The 14108-nt window shown below is 46.4% G+C and overlaps 1 protein-coding gene across 24 annotated transcripts in view; it reads right to left on the reverse strand.

The window, feature by feature from the left end:
- The window catches only part of Kiaa1217 (KIAA1217 ortholog), a 444456-nt gene that overhangs the window by 8868 nt on the left and 421480 nt on the right, over nt 1-14108 (reverse strand). For 18 of the 24 annotated variants that reach the window (XM_074056502.1, XM_074056503.1, XM_074056504.1 and 15 more), the window contains 7 exons: nt 12389-12519; nt 11298-11445; nt 8872-9328; nt 7441-7624; nt 3993-4156; nt 3144-3311; nt 101-220 (listed from right to left, as the gene is read on the reverse strand). In XM_074056502.1, the coding sequence (XP_073912603.1) occupies nt 101-220; nt 3144-3311; nt 3993-4156; nt 7441-7624; nt 8872-9328; nt 11298-11445; nt 12389-12519 (1372 nt within the window). The remainder of the gene's footprint in view (nt 1-100; nt 221-3143; nt 3312-3992; nt 4157-7440; nt 7625-8871; nt 9329-11297; nt 11446-12388; nt 12520-14108) is intronic. The other 6 variants (XM_074056518.1, XM_074056520.1, XM_074056523.1 and 3 more) reach the window with 3 other exon arrangements.

The raw sequence follows: 14108 nt of genomic DNA on the forward strand, positions 1-14108 counted from the left end.
GAAAGGGCACAAAGGTCAAATGCAAGGGAGCCGTGTTAGTATCAGCAAGGAAGGAAGGGCTATCTGGCCATGTGGCAAATGCGTAATTGCCACGTGTTACCTTCTTGTCCTTGGATGGGACTGTGGCGCCTGGCCTAGTATCTTTAGCGTGACTGTCAGCCCGGAACTGCTCAGCATGACTGTTTGAATTTACATCCATAAAGGAACACTTCTGGAATGCCTAAGGAATTAAAATACTGAGGTTAATGGGGATCCAAGTGTATCAGGCAGAAGAGAGGGAAAAAGGCAGGAATCCAGAGGCGCAGAGACCCCAGGCCTGGTTCTACAGGTGGGCCCATGCCTGGGAGGCAGCACAGTGAAATCCAGCACCCACTGGGCCTCTGGTTGGCAGAGTTGGCCTGGGGGCTGGTCCCTTAAGAGGACCAGCCTTGGGCTGGAATGCAGCTCAGTGGAAGGACAACGAGCTTAGCATGAAGCTCTGGGTTCCATCTCTAGTACCAAGGACGAAGAAACGAAAACAATGAAATCAAAGGTAGTGTCTTTTCTTCTTCCTGAGGTGAACCTTATCTGTTCTTAGGCATCTTGCTCTGACCTTCTCATGTTGTTGAATATGTAAATGAATTTTTAAAAGATACCTTTTCTTTCTTTTTGTAAAAACTAACTTTATTGACATTACGGGAAAAAAGCTCACAAGACACCTTAAACCTTTAACTACAAATAAGCCTTACCACTCCATTCTTTGAAGTAGTGACAGGCCCCACCCTGCTCTGTTGCTCATTTTTTCTCTTTTTGTTTTTTAAGCAGTACTGGGGTTTGAACTCAGGGTTTCACACTTGCTAGGCAGGCACTATACCACTTGAGCCACACCTCCGGTCCACACATTTATAATACAGCAATATTCATTAGCATCTGTATGGTTCAGAGCAGCCAGGAAGCTGCCTGAGTCCTGGGGACTTGCTCTGAAAACTACCAGTTATAATTGAAGCACACGGAACCCTGAGTCAGGGAGGCCAGTTCTCAGACAAAAGGAGAAAGTGTTGGTGTCTACCCAGCTGAAAGGGAAGCAGGCATTCCAGAGAGCCTCTTGACACCATGGTCACGAGAACAAAGGAGATGACAACTTGGGGACCCACGTTCATGTGCATCAGTGGTACCCAACTGAGCAAGATATTACCCAGCTTGAAAACAAACAAGTGAGCAAAAAAAGCAAAGCAAAACAAAACAAACCTCTCATATCCAAGCCTCATTCAGAGAGTAAATTAAAATCTCTGAGTTACAAGTAATTCTACTGTGCAGTCAGGATTAAAAAGCACTTATTTAATTGGCTGGTATTTTCCTTATACCAAATGTTGTTATGGGGAGACAACTTGGCAGACAGAGAGAAGGCATGACTTCTCTAGGCGAACATTTCACAGTTGTCCTAAAGTTCAAGTGTAGCTGATGAAGAGGGTTTTCCTCAAGTTCTTTTCTCCACGACTCTGCATATCCCTCTCCTCTATCACCCTCTGTCCCTGCTGCTCCATAGCCAGGCCTGTCTCACCCTGGACGTGCTTGGCTTATCTGCCTATCGATGGCTCTGCTGACTGAGGCTCGTGCCATCTCCTTTGGGCTGTTAGGCCCTGGATTTCACAGCCTGGTTTTTCTTCTGATGCCTGGTGACATCAGCACAGAATTCTGTCCTATGACTACTCCTGGAAAGCACGGCAGAGTCTCCTTGTCCTGCCTGGGGTCTAACTTAGGACCATGTTCAGACAAAGAAGCCAGCACCATTGGTTCAGCACCACTGGTTCAGCACCATTGGTCAACTTTCTGGTTCAGGAGGTTGGGTCTTTATCCCAACAGGAGGACCAACAAGGATTGGTCCAGTTAGGGTTAGAGAGCTTCATTCACCATCATTTCATAGCCACCAACCACACAGCAAGAAGCCCGGCACTCTACCCTTTGTAAAAGGTCATCAAAGAGGGCATTGAAGATTAAGACTTCAGTGGAGAGAACCATTCTCAACAAATATATGGCTTCTGTTAGAGGGCTCAAGGTCACTCATGAGTCTCAAGGTCATTAATGTTTAAGAGTCTCCAACCATTCTGAGAGCCTGTAATTAGTTCTCAGTGGAAGGGTTGTCCCAGGCCAGTCTCGCAAGTCTCGTCAGAACAATCAGCAGCCCCATTTTCCCTGTGAAATTCAATTCAATTTTGGCTGTTGTTACCATGGAGACCAGAGTAGAATGAGTGCTGTGAAAATGACATGGTCTAAAGTTCTCCGGACTCCCAATGAAGAATGAAAATTTATGGGTTGGCATAAAGCCACTGGTACAGAGGTGAAGAGAAAACATGGTTTGGAGCCCTCCGGAGGCTGTGGTCTGACTGATGGACAGAAACACCCTAGGATAAGCATGAGTCAAATAAAATACAAACAAAGTTCACTCTAGGAATTGTGTACATGTCTCTAATGAGAAAAGTTTGTAGAATAATCTTATAGGGCAGACTTATATCCATGATCGAAAGTGGCATCACTTCCAGGAAGAATAATAAAATTATAACTCCTTAACATACAGTGCCTTCACAAAAGGTCCTCCTTAATTCTAACTGTGAACTATGTCCATTAGTTAAAAAGAAAACACTTAAAACTAATAAAAATAGCATTTTTCAAATAGGCTGAAGAAAAGTAGAAATAAAATTATATAGCTCTTCAGAATAGGAGGCCAGTCATTGGCCTTCAGTCATGATTCAAGGTCAGTCAAGGCTAGAGCCAAAGTGCACTTCAATCCACTCCTTCCCAAGACAAGCCAATAGCTGCATTTCTAGTCCCCATCTTAACTGTTTCTGGGGAGAAGCAGACTATTAAGTCTGAAAGGAAGGAGAGGAAGTCCTAGTCAGAGCCAGGGAGGTGTGCATCTGGTTTACTGCATTCACTTTCTGGCATTGTTCCATGAAGTGGTCACTCCTCACACCTTACAGATGCCCTGAGAGCCTGCATCAGTACCATCTTGGAAAAGTGGGGGCCAAGCCCAGAAGTACAGCAAACATGGCGCAGGTCCAGACCCATCCACTAGTTCTCTCCAGCTAACAGATCTGTGAGATCTATGATCAGAGAGTCCCAGACAAGATGTCAGGGAGTCAACAGCAGTCACCTCTTGCCCATACCTGGAGTTCTGCCATTATTTTATCTCCTTCTTCTTCTTCTTCTTCCTCATCCTTTGAGAAGAAGGCAGTGACTGGTGGTGGGGATGGTGCCCAGGTTGAAGCAGGCTCCTCCGTGAGACATTTTGTGGCTTTAGTCTGTGGGCTTGGTCCAGCATCTTCATTGCTTGCCTATAAGAGATTCAAACCACAGATGTTGGCTGAAGACCTCTCAGGTATTAACAAAAAAAGGGACAGAATCCAATGGCCCCTCACTGCCTGGCCCACTGGCTTCCTGGCTCTTCACATCTAGCTGAAAGGCTAATTTATCCCCTTGCTGGAGTTTTTTGTTGTGTAAATTGTCATTGTGGTGAATAAACTGAACACTTATAATAAAATTGTAACTCTTGACATTCAGTGTCTTCATGGAAAGCCCTTCCACACGCTACATTTCCTTGGAAATTATATTCTATGTTTAACACAAGAGACAAACTTGCCAAGTGGGAATTCAGCTCATTTAATTCAGTTCTGTTTTTACTCCCACAAGTGTGTTGCTTGATCTATGTTACCTTTGTAAGTGAGTCTTTCTTGCCCTTCTTCCTCCCACCTCCATTTTTAATCCCACGATCCCCTGCTTGGCAAGTAGCCGTGATCTGCATTCCCCACTGTTGCTGCTAAAGTCAAGTAAGGATAAAATTCGTGGTGCTTCAATCCAGTCCTAGTCTAACACTAGCTGACATGTTCCTGGGGACCGCGGTTAGTTAAGTCCCTCCTTCTCTTCCCTGCCCCACTGCTTGCTATGTTCAGACAGAACCTTGCCTAGGGTATTTTTTATATTCGGAAACCAGTTTATGAGGGCTCAACCCAACAGACCTTAGTGCTGGTGGATTCCTTCCTGCTGGTGTAGACCACATCGCCTGATCTTGTGGTGGTAAGCCCTGATCCAGGCAGGTAGGTTCGCCGAGGGGGTGGAGGAGGTGGAGGGGGTGACTTCCCCCCTAGCTTGTCCAAGTCCTGGTCTGAATTTGGAGAATCTTCTGGAAGATAGTATAAAATTTCAAAGATAATCTATTTGCAAAATAATCTCCAGAACGCCCAATGTATTGCTATGAATTTAACACAATTTGACCTAAAAATTCTCTCTTCTCTCCACAGAGCCATGATTAAGGGTATAGACCTGTAAGACCAACTGGATTTAAGTCCCAGAGAGACCCTTCAAAATGACTAACCTTTCTCTGTGTCAGTTTTCTTATCTGTTATGTTGGTATTGCAATGATACCTTCTCCACCGGGATATTCAGAGGATTAAATGACTTATATAGAGCCCTTGGCTTATTGTAAATGTTGTGCAAACTATTTGTTGTTTTTTATTAACTGAATTTCTTGTGCAAAAAGACTGAGGAAACATTGGAAAAATGAAAAATGAAAAACTAAAGGCAAGTGCAAAACCAGTACAAGGCCTCCAAAGCCTTCCTCATCGCAGTCTAAAAAAAAAATAGCTTTATGTAAGGAATTTACAGCTGGGCACCGATGGCTCACTCCTGTAATCCTAGCTACCCAGCGGGTGGAGATCAGAAGGATCGGGTTCAAGACCAGCCAGGGTAAATAATTCTCTAGACCCTATCTCAAAAATACCCAAAACAAAGAAGGGCTGGCGGGGTTGCTCAAGTAGCAGAGCAAGAATGAGGCCCTGAGTTCAAACCCTCATACTGACAAAAAACAAAAAGAGAGATTTATACAGGTTACTGTTAGGGAAACTATGGACAAGGGAGGACCAATGAGGAAATGGGAATAAAGAACAAAGCCAGGGGAAAATTTTAAAATTATTATTTATATAGTTATGGAGTTGGACAAAGAAGGCAGCAAACATAGAAACGAGAAGATGACAAGTTAGGGTGAGGCCAGAGTTGGGAGACAGGATGTGCTCAGCTCCCTCTAGTCGTAGGAAAAGATATTCATTACTCAAAAAGTCAACCCAATAGGCTCTGCCCTTCTCCACTTTCCACCCCATTGTTCCACAAAGCAATGGAGTCTCCAGTTCAAGACCTGGGGCTTTGTCCCTGCTCTCTCTAGGGCATGGCCTGGCTTCCTACCAGGTTTTTCAGGAAGATTTTGAGTTTCTACTTAAAGCTGTAATGAAGACCCAGGCAAGTCATCCAGGTGAACAAAAGCAAGTGATTCACCTGCCAAGGGTACCTGTCACAGGGTCCTGCAGTTCCTGAGTCAGCCACAGCCCAGCCTGGGAGGGCTGCCTTGGCTTTGTGGGTCTCTCTAGGACTGGCACAGCTGCTCAGTTCTGGAGGAACTGTCTTCTCTGCTCTGTAACTTGACTAAGCTCCCCTGAGATCCCTTCTTGACTTGACCTTGGTCACATTTTAGCAAAGAATCCTGCTAAGGTGGATTAGCAAGAATCTACCACTTGATCTACACATCCAGCCCTTTTTTAATTTACTTATTTTTCAGATAGGGTCTTGCAATTTGCCCAGAATTCGCCTCAGATTTCAATCCTCCTACCTAGCTGGGATTAGAGGTGAGAATCACCACATCTAGTTTAATTGTTGAGACTAGGTCTCATTAACTTTTTGCCTGGGCTGGTCTTGAATTGTGATTCTCCCAATCTCCACCTTCCTGGGACTAAGTCATGTGCCATGATATATACCTGGCCGATATGTATGTATATGTATGTGTGTGTGTATATATACAATACACATATCTATCTATCTATCTGTGTATGGGGAGCAATACTGGAAATTGAACTGAGGACATTTACACTTGCTAGGCAAGTGCTATATCACTTGAATCATGACCCCAGCCCTAACAGAACATTTTAACTAAGTAAAAATACCTTTGGGAGTAATTTAAATAATTTATGCAAACATTTTTCTATCTGAAAGACTGAAGATTTTAACAAAATCCAAGGACCTATTCTGCTGTGTAAAGATGAGAAGGAATACTTATGGGAACCATGGAAGACATCAAAGGACTGTATGGCAGAATTAACAACGGGGAAGGCAGACTTCCGCAGGTCGGAGTGTGATGCCATAGATCAGCTTTACCCCTCAGAAATCCTCCCTGGGGACCTTGGGAGAAAAGTCAGCTTTATGGGAAAAGAACAGCTCCTCCTGGGATCCTACCCTTCTGGGTAGTCATTGCCTAGCTTCCAGAAGGAAGGGGAAAGGAGGCCTCCAGCCCAGACTGAAGGGCAGAGTTCCAGGAATGAAATGAGTGAATGTGGGGAGGGAATGTGCCAGTGAAACAAGGTCCACCCCACTCCAGTGTTCCTGGACAGGAAGGCAATATGGCCATTCTTTTTCAAGGTAATTTTAGTTGTTCGACAGGTACTGTTGCATGTGACATTGCAGTTATTAAACTGCACATAAATAACATCTCTATATCTGTAATTTTAGGATCAGAATGAGGCATGTGGCTTGTCATTAGTGGAAGATTTAGAAGTGTGTTTTTAAAAAGTTACAGTCACGTATCACTAACAGCGGGTACATTCTGAGAAGTGTGTCCTTAGGCACTTTTGTAGGTCTAAACACCACAGAGTGTATCTGCACAGACTGAGATGGCAGCAGTGTCACCAGGTGATATAATTGTCTCATGTGGTCCACTGCTGACCAAAGTCTTATGTGGCACATGACTGTATTTTACAGCTTTGACATACATTCAAATGTATGTCAAATACATAGACAAGCTGGTTAGACATACATTCTACTCATTCTGATTTTAAAAATGCAGTTTTGTCTTGTGATCGAATATCTCCTGGGCAGCTCATAAAAGCTGGTGTTTCCTTTTTGCAGCATATTGGGGTTTGAACTCAGGGTTTCTCACTTGTTAAGCAGGTGCTCTACTGCTGAGTCACATTCCCCGCCTGTTTGGCTGTGGTTATTTTGGAAGGGGGGGTGTCTCATGAACTATTTGCCCGGGCTGGCCTTGAACTATGATCCTCCTGATGTCAGCCTCCCAGGTACCTAGGATTATAGGCGTGAGCTACCAGCTCTTGTTTTAAATGCAGACTTTCTATTCTCCCAGCTGGTGCTGTGAAGTGTGAAGGTAGAAATTTACATTTTCTTTTACTGGACATCGTTTTAGTATACGAAAACTGAACGTGACTTCCCTGCCATGGTGAGACTTGAGAATCAGTAGGAAAGATCTCAGGATCACCTGGGGATTTGTTTTTCCAATGACCAAACTTTACAGGATTTTTAGAAGTGAGCCATTGGCCTTGCCGGCACAGGCTTCCATGTGTGACACCACACTGACCTGAGGACAGTCAGCTGCCCAGCTCCCTGAGTAGCTGCTGTGGGACTGGAGCTCACCTGAAGGCTCCAGCTTGTCCACTGGGGCATCTCCCTTGGGCAGTGGGCCAGAAGCTGGTGGCATCTCCAGGTTTGGAATTGACTTCATGATATTGGCCTGAGCCTCTGCCAGGAGCTTCTCGAACTCTTTTCCATTGCAGTGGTCCACGTTCTGCCTTTTATCTTCCCATTTCCGTTCTACTTTCTGAAGGAAAACAGAAAGTGAGGCAAGGCTCAAAGCCAGAGGGAAAAGCTAATAGAGTCTAGAGACTTCACAGAGGAGGGAGAGGGGGTGTGACACGGTTAAAGTATTGGTAAAATAATGCCCTGCTTTCTATGTGAGGGATGCTGGGACTCAGATCTTACAGAGTCCTCACCACCTGTTCTTGGCCACATTCTCTAGAGCTACATGGGCTGCATTTCAGCCCAGGTGACATTCATCCACAGGGTTGTAAGTGCTGAAACCCCAAGTCGCCCCTCAAGTTATCACTGAGCACTTACTTATATTTCTGCCAACACTAAATAAATAAAATGGAGACAAGGCTGTGCATGGTGGCTCATGCCTGTAATTCTTGCTACATGGGAGGTGGAGATGGGAGGATCATGAGTCAAGGCTAGGCTGGGCAAAACAGTTAGCAAGACCTGATCTTAAAGAACAAGCTGGGTTTGATGGTGTGTATCTGTAATCCCAGCTATACAGGTGGGAGGATCACTTGTAGTTCAAGACTGGCCTGAGCAAAAAAAAAACAAAAACCCATGCCAAATCCTATCTGAAAAATCAACTGAAGCAGAAAGGGCTGGAGGTGAGGCTCGAGTGGCAGAGCGCTTGCTCAGCACGCGCAAGGTCCCGAGTTTGAGACTCAGCACTGCCCCAAAAAAAGGCGGGGGGAGGGTGTTGGTGGCTCATGCCCGCAATCCTACCTACCTACTCAGGAGGCAGAGATCGTGAGGATCGTGGTTCAAAGGCAGCCCTGGGAAAATAGTTCTTGAGAACTTATCTTGAAAAAACCCATCACCAAAAAGGGTTAGTGGAGTGGCTCAAATGGCAGAGCGCCTGCCTAGCAAGTGTGAGGTCCTGAGCTCAAACTCCAGTCCCAAAAAGGGGGAGGGGGTGGCACAGATAACACTTTCAAAATGTGTTGTTTTCCACTACCAACTTTTTTTTTTTAAATTGAGCAAGCGAACAGAATCAAAATCCCCCAAACTAAGAACAGAACAATCTCCCTCCTTGATTACACAATGCAAACATGTACCCATGCATCAAAACATCACGTAGTACTCTATTAATAGGCACACTTCTGTGTTTCTATGAGTCTGTTAGAAATTAAACGCAGTTACAAGCTCCTGTGCCTCAGTTCCACTTCTATGCAGGAACTGCTGTCTAGGAGCTGGGAGAGCATGTTATGGGGAGGGACCGTGGTTAGGGGTCCCAGCCATGGGAATGGACTCTACCTCAGTGGACACCGCCCTGTTCCTGGCACTGGAACTGTGGATGTCTTCAGTGAACAAGCTCTGCACGGTAGAACCATTCATGGGTGTCTGAGGGGACTGGGGGCCTGGAGCCGACTGCAGCACAGAGGTCACTTCCTGTGTGGCTGCTGGGGGGCTGGCTGTGTGGGGACCAGTCCCTCCAGGCAAGTTCTGGGTGGGGTTCAGCAGGGCTGAGGAGTGCTGGGAGGGTTGGATGACCACAGGGGAGCTCTGTGCATGGTGAACTGTCATGCCAGACAGGGCCACCACCTCTGACTTCACATCGCCAGGGACACCTGGACAATGCGGGAGCTGCCCAGGGCCATGGGCTGCCTCCTCCTGGTTCCTCAGGACCTCTGCAGCCGTGGCCTTTTCCATAGCGACGTACTGTGCAGTTTGGGCTGCATCTGTGCCTTTCAGAAGCCCATCGGTGACGTGTCTAGGAGAAAACATGCAGAGCAAATTAACTGCTGAAATATGTACCTTCCATCTTCCCATTGTGTGTACTTGAACGCCAGGCTTCCCAAAGACAGGTGAGGTGAAAACATTCAGAAAATCAGAGTTGCAGCTCAGGGATGAGGATGAGGGTTTCCATGACAACTTCCTAAGGCCCTGGATGGACTCCTAGTTACCTCTTTCCCTGTCCTTCCAGGCGGGGATGTTCTCCTTCCCTTTGTACTTGCACTGATGTCTAGTCTGATGACAGTCTTTCAGTATGGGGGGCAGTGACATGCAGTGAACGTGTCTAATGATACTGAGTCCTCTGTGCTGCCCTCAGATCCAGCTGGTTGTTACTGAGAAGGTTCCCAAAGTCCTTCACACTCTCTGGGCAGACGCGGAGGGCAGGGCGGCCTATATTCTAATTGCTTTTGTTTGCTCTTCCTGTAACTCAACCTGGACTCAACTATCCAAGGCAAGTGCTCTACCATCAAAAGCTACCTTCCCAGCCCTTGGTTTTATGGGACAGAATCTCCCTATGTAGCCCAGGCTGGCTTTCAGCCTGTAATCCTCCTACCTCTGCCACCTGAGTGCTGGTATTACAGGTGTGTGTAACCATGTCCAGTTCTCTTGGAGTCATATGATGGTATCTGACATCTGTACCCAGAATATAGTGGGAAACATGGGAACTTTGGAGTCAGACACCTGTCTTTGAGTACCAGTTCTACTTTGAACTCGCTATGGGATGATGGGATACCACCTTTTTCAGCCTCTGATACTTTTCTGTAAAATGTAATGGGGACAATGACGATGATAATAATGTCTTCCTTGGGTGCAGTTACAATTAATGTGGAAAAGTTTTATGTAAGACAATGTCAAACTTGGGACTTGATCTGCAATTTTAATTAGTCCTGTATTCCCTTCTTACTAAAATGCACACACACACTCTCTCTTTTCTTTTTTTTTCCCTTTTTGGTGGGGGAGTGGTACTGGGATTTGAACTCAGGACCCCATGCTTGCTAGGCAGGTGCTCTACCACTTGAGCCACTCTGCCAGTCCCCTGTCCCCTCTGATTTGGAAAATGCCATTTCATTCTGTGACTGTCCTCTATTACTAACTTCTCTGTTTCTTTCACTTTTTACTTTGCTTCTCCCAGTCCCTTAAGTCTCCAAGGATTCTCAAGGCTTTGCCCTCTCTTACCTCTAGCATTCTACCTTGGCCATGTCTTATGTTTTCTTTACTATGGCATAAGGACACACGTCTGTCCTTGGGGGGGGGTGTATGTATGTCTACCATCCTTCTGTCTTTCTCCAGGCTGAGTACAGTGTTACACTCAAAAGAAACTCATACACAACCATTTGTAAAAAGGTGTGGGATAGCCATCTAATGACAACTATATTTCTTTTATTTTTTACATTACTTAAGTGGCGCTATTTTATGAGACAGATGGTCGCACGACATTCGAAACGCAATCCCATCTTCTTTCAGAACCTGCCTTCAGTAGAGGTAAGACAAACACTGAGCCCCGTCATCCTGCGCTGGCCATGAAAACATCTGTTAACTGCCTCCCAGGGACAATGGGCTGTCACCCACTAGCCCATATCTCTTTTCCTTCATAAGGGTGGTGTGTTTTAGTCTTTTAGGTATGACTTAATGAAGAGAGGCAAAAGCTCATTGTGACAATTTAAAATGAGTGCTCTTATAGGAGACCACAATTCTTTCCTGAATCGTCAGGTGTGGACTTAGCAGGAGAAGTCAAGAACCTTAAGCCACATTACAACAAAGGTTCAGGACCCAAAGAGTCATGGCTGTGTCCCAGGACGTCAGATATAAGACTGGAAGTAACGACACTGCAGAGGGGCCCTCAGAGAGAGACCAAGGCTGGGGTCCCCGGCATCTCCCCCTGCCCCCAGCTTCCCTGCCTCCCCTTCCTCCTCAAAGGCCACTCCAGCCTGGAGGGCACTGGTCACCTCCGCAACATGGTCAGGACGTCTGTCATGCCCCGCACACGCTTCAGGAGGCTGTCCAGCTTGTACGGCTCCTCCTTCAGAAAACGCACGGCCTCTACTTCTATGCGCAGGACAGCACGCATCTTGTTTTGTAAGGTTGGAAATTCCCCTGCAGGCCAAAGCAGCTGGTGAAATGTAGGGAAAATGCCAGAACATGCACTCCCATCCCACCCCTCTCCAAATACTGGGCAGCGGCACCCACATGTTGAGTTAAGAGCACAGAAGGCAGAAGAAATGACAGTGGGGAAGGTCACAGCCCCTTTAGGCCCATACCCTATATAATTGGGATAAGACCAACTGAATATCAGGGTTGTTTTTAATGAGTTTGGCACAGGTGTCCAGCATCTTATCTAAGGCCTGGTATGGTGGCTTACTCCAGTAATCCCAGCTATTCTGGAGGCAGAGATTGGGAGGATCATGGTTCAAGGCCAGCCCAGCCCTCCCAGCTACAGTGAGGCACAGGTAGAAAGAGCATGGTTAGAGGCCACCCCAGTCCAAAAACCGTCAGACCCTATCTGAAAAATAACCTAAAAGCAAAATGGGCTGAAGGTGTGGCTCAAGTGGTACACAGAGCACCTGCCTAGCAAGCACAAGCCCCTTAGTTCAAGTACCAGAACCCAATACGAAAAAAAATAATAAAATAAAGAAGAAAAGCCTACTAATATACTAAAATACAGGCTGTAAGGAGGCAGGGATGTTTGTTGCACAAGATCTCAAGTTCCTGGCCTGCGTTGATGTTTGATAAACACTTACACGCAGGCACGGATGCATCCTGCACTATTTGACAGATTGTTGTGTCTTTAAAAATTTGAGATGGTGTTGCTATGTTGCCCCCGCCTGGTCTAGAACTCCTGGGCTCAAGCGATCCTTCTGCCTCAGCCTCCCGAAAGTAGCCAGGATTACCAGCGAGGGCTCAAGCGATCCTTCTGCCTCAGCCTCCCGAAAGTAGCCAGGATTACCAGCGAGCGCGACCTTGCCCAGCACACGACTGACAGATTTTCAAACACCCCAGGTACACACTGAGGACTTCTCCTCTCCAGCAAAACATTCACCTTTCAGGGTGGCGACAGCTTCTCCCACTTGTCGCAGGAGGAAAGCTCCATCCTCCACGTCTTTCAGAGTCACCACTCGGCTGGCAGACGAAGAGTCCTTCTTCAAGTCTTCAACAAAGTCTTCCAGCTCGCTGTGGGGGAAGTGGGCCAGCAGTGGAGGTCGTGAGGATGGGGAGGCACAGGAGCAAAGAGCTCACCAGCCTCCTCTTGTGTTGTGTCCCAGCCCTCGTGAGACTTCCACTTGCATGGCAGGTGTACATTAGGACAGCTTGGTGTGGCCTGGAATCTACTGATGCATAAGGCCGGTTCCCCAGGGCCTGTTTACGGGGATGCCCATGTTGGCCAGGGAGAATGGTGCCTGGCTGAAGACCCAGTTTTCATTTTCAGTGCTACTGATGCCAGCTAAGGGAGTTGGGTGTGCACTTTGTGACTGGTTAGTGGGGGTGGGGAAGGGGAGGAGACCGAACTAGCACTGTAGTGGAGAAAAAGAAGCCTGGATGGGTTTATATCAGGATTCTCTGCTTGGTATTTGCCATTTTGGACCAAATGATTCTTCTGTGGAAGACTGTCCTGTTCACTGTCGGATGCTTAGTAGCATTCCTGGCCCACTCCCAACCCTGGCAACTTGTGACAAACAGGAAAGTCTCCAGACATTGTCAAATGTCCCTGGGGAAGGGAGAGCAAAAATGCTGATTGATAAGCTCTGGTTTCCACTGATTGTCCTATTAACAAGGACTGACTCTGCTTTCAAAGCTGTAAAGACAAGAATCAATTACAGATCTGATTTCTGTGTGTGTGTGTGAGAGAGAGAGAGAGAGAGAGAGAGAGAGAAAGGGAGAGAGAGAGAGTGAGAGACAGCAATTCAAACAGAGGTAAATTCAGTCATTTTACTTGAAACAACCTCAAAGATAACAGTCCGCCTTGGGCACCTTACTAACCCCACTAACCTGTTGGTATCAGTCCTTCTTGTCCATGAATCTCAGAGAAAACCTTAAAGACTAAGGAGAAGGAACGTTGAGAGGAAGGACCACTAGGTGGCAGTAAGTGAACAGCCATGGCACCTTCGGGAGCCCTGCGTGCAGAGCAGGCAGAGGGCAAAGCAAAAGGCAGGCACAGGGTTATCAGTGAGAAGATGCTGAAGAAGACCTTCCTGCCAGGTGGGCAAGTGGATGGAGCCATGGCAGCTGTGGAAGGGGTTCTGGCAGGATGTGCTGTATTCAATGAGGACCAGGAGGCAAATTTATCCACTTCTACCAGTGGGATGGAGTATTTGGTGATGTCATTCATTCTGTCATGGAAATTGCTTCTCTCATCATTTCAGATGAAATGATGTCCCTTCAGAACCAAAGGGGAAGACTTCACCTGCTCAGCGATCACATTCGTGAGCAATGGAAAGGTGCAAAGTGTTTTGTGAACATACCCACAGGACACTTCATCCTTGATTTAGAGAGCCTTGTGTCCATCCCTCAGTCAAAGAGCTCTAAATACAGCACTCTTATGTAGAAAAGTTCTCTTCCACACATGACTGAACACAGTTGCTTTCATGTGTTGACTGCATACCTGATCTAGTTCCTCAAAGCTTCAATGGAATCACTGAGACTCAAGATAATTAGTTTGCAGTTAATCCTGCAAGGATCTGTCATCTGACCCAAAGTCACTCTGCCTAAAATTGTTTTAATCTCTTCTACACAATGTGCCCCTGAATTTTATAATTGTACAC

Source organism: Castor canadensis, chromosome 15, assembly GCF_047511655.1.
Source record: "Castor canadensis chromosome 15, mCasCan1.hap1v2, whole genome shotgun sequence".
Taxonomy (NCBI): Eukaryota; Metazoa; Chordata; class Mammalia; order Rodentia; family Castoridae; genus Castor; species Castor canadensis.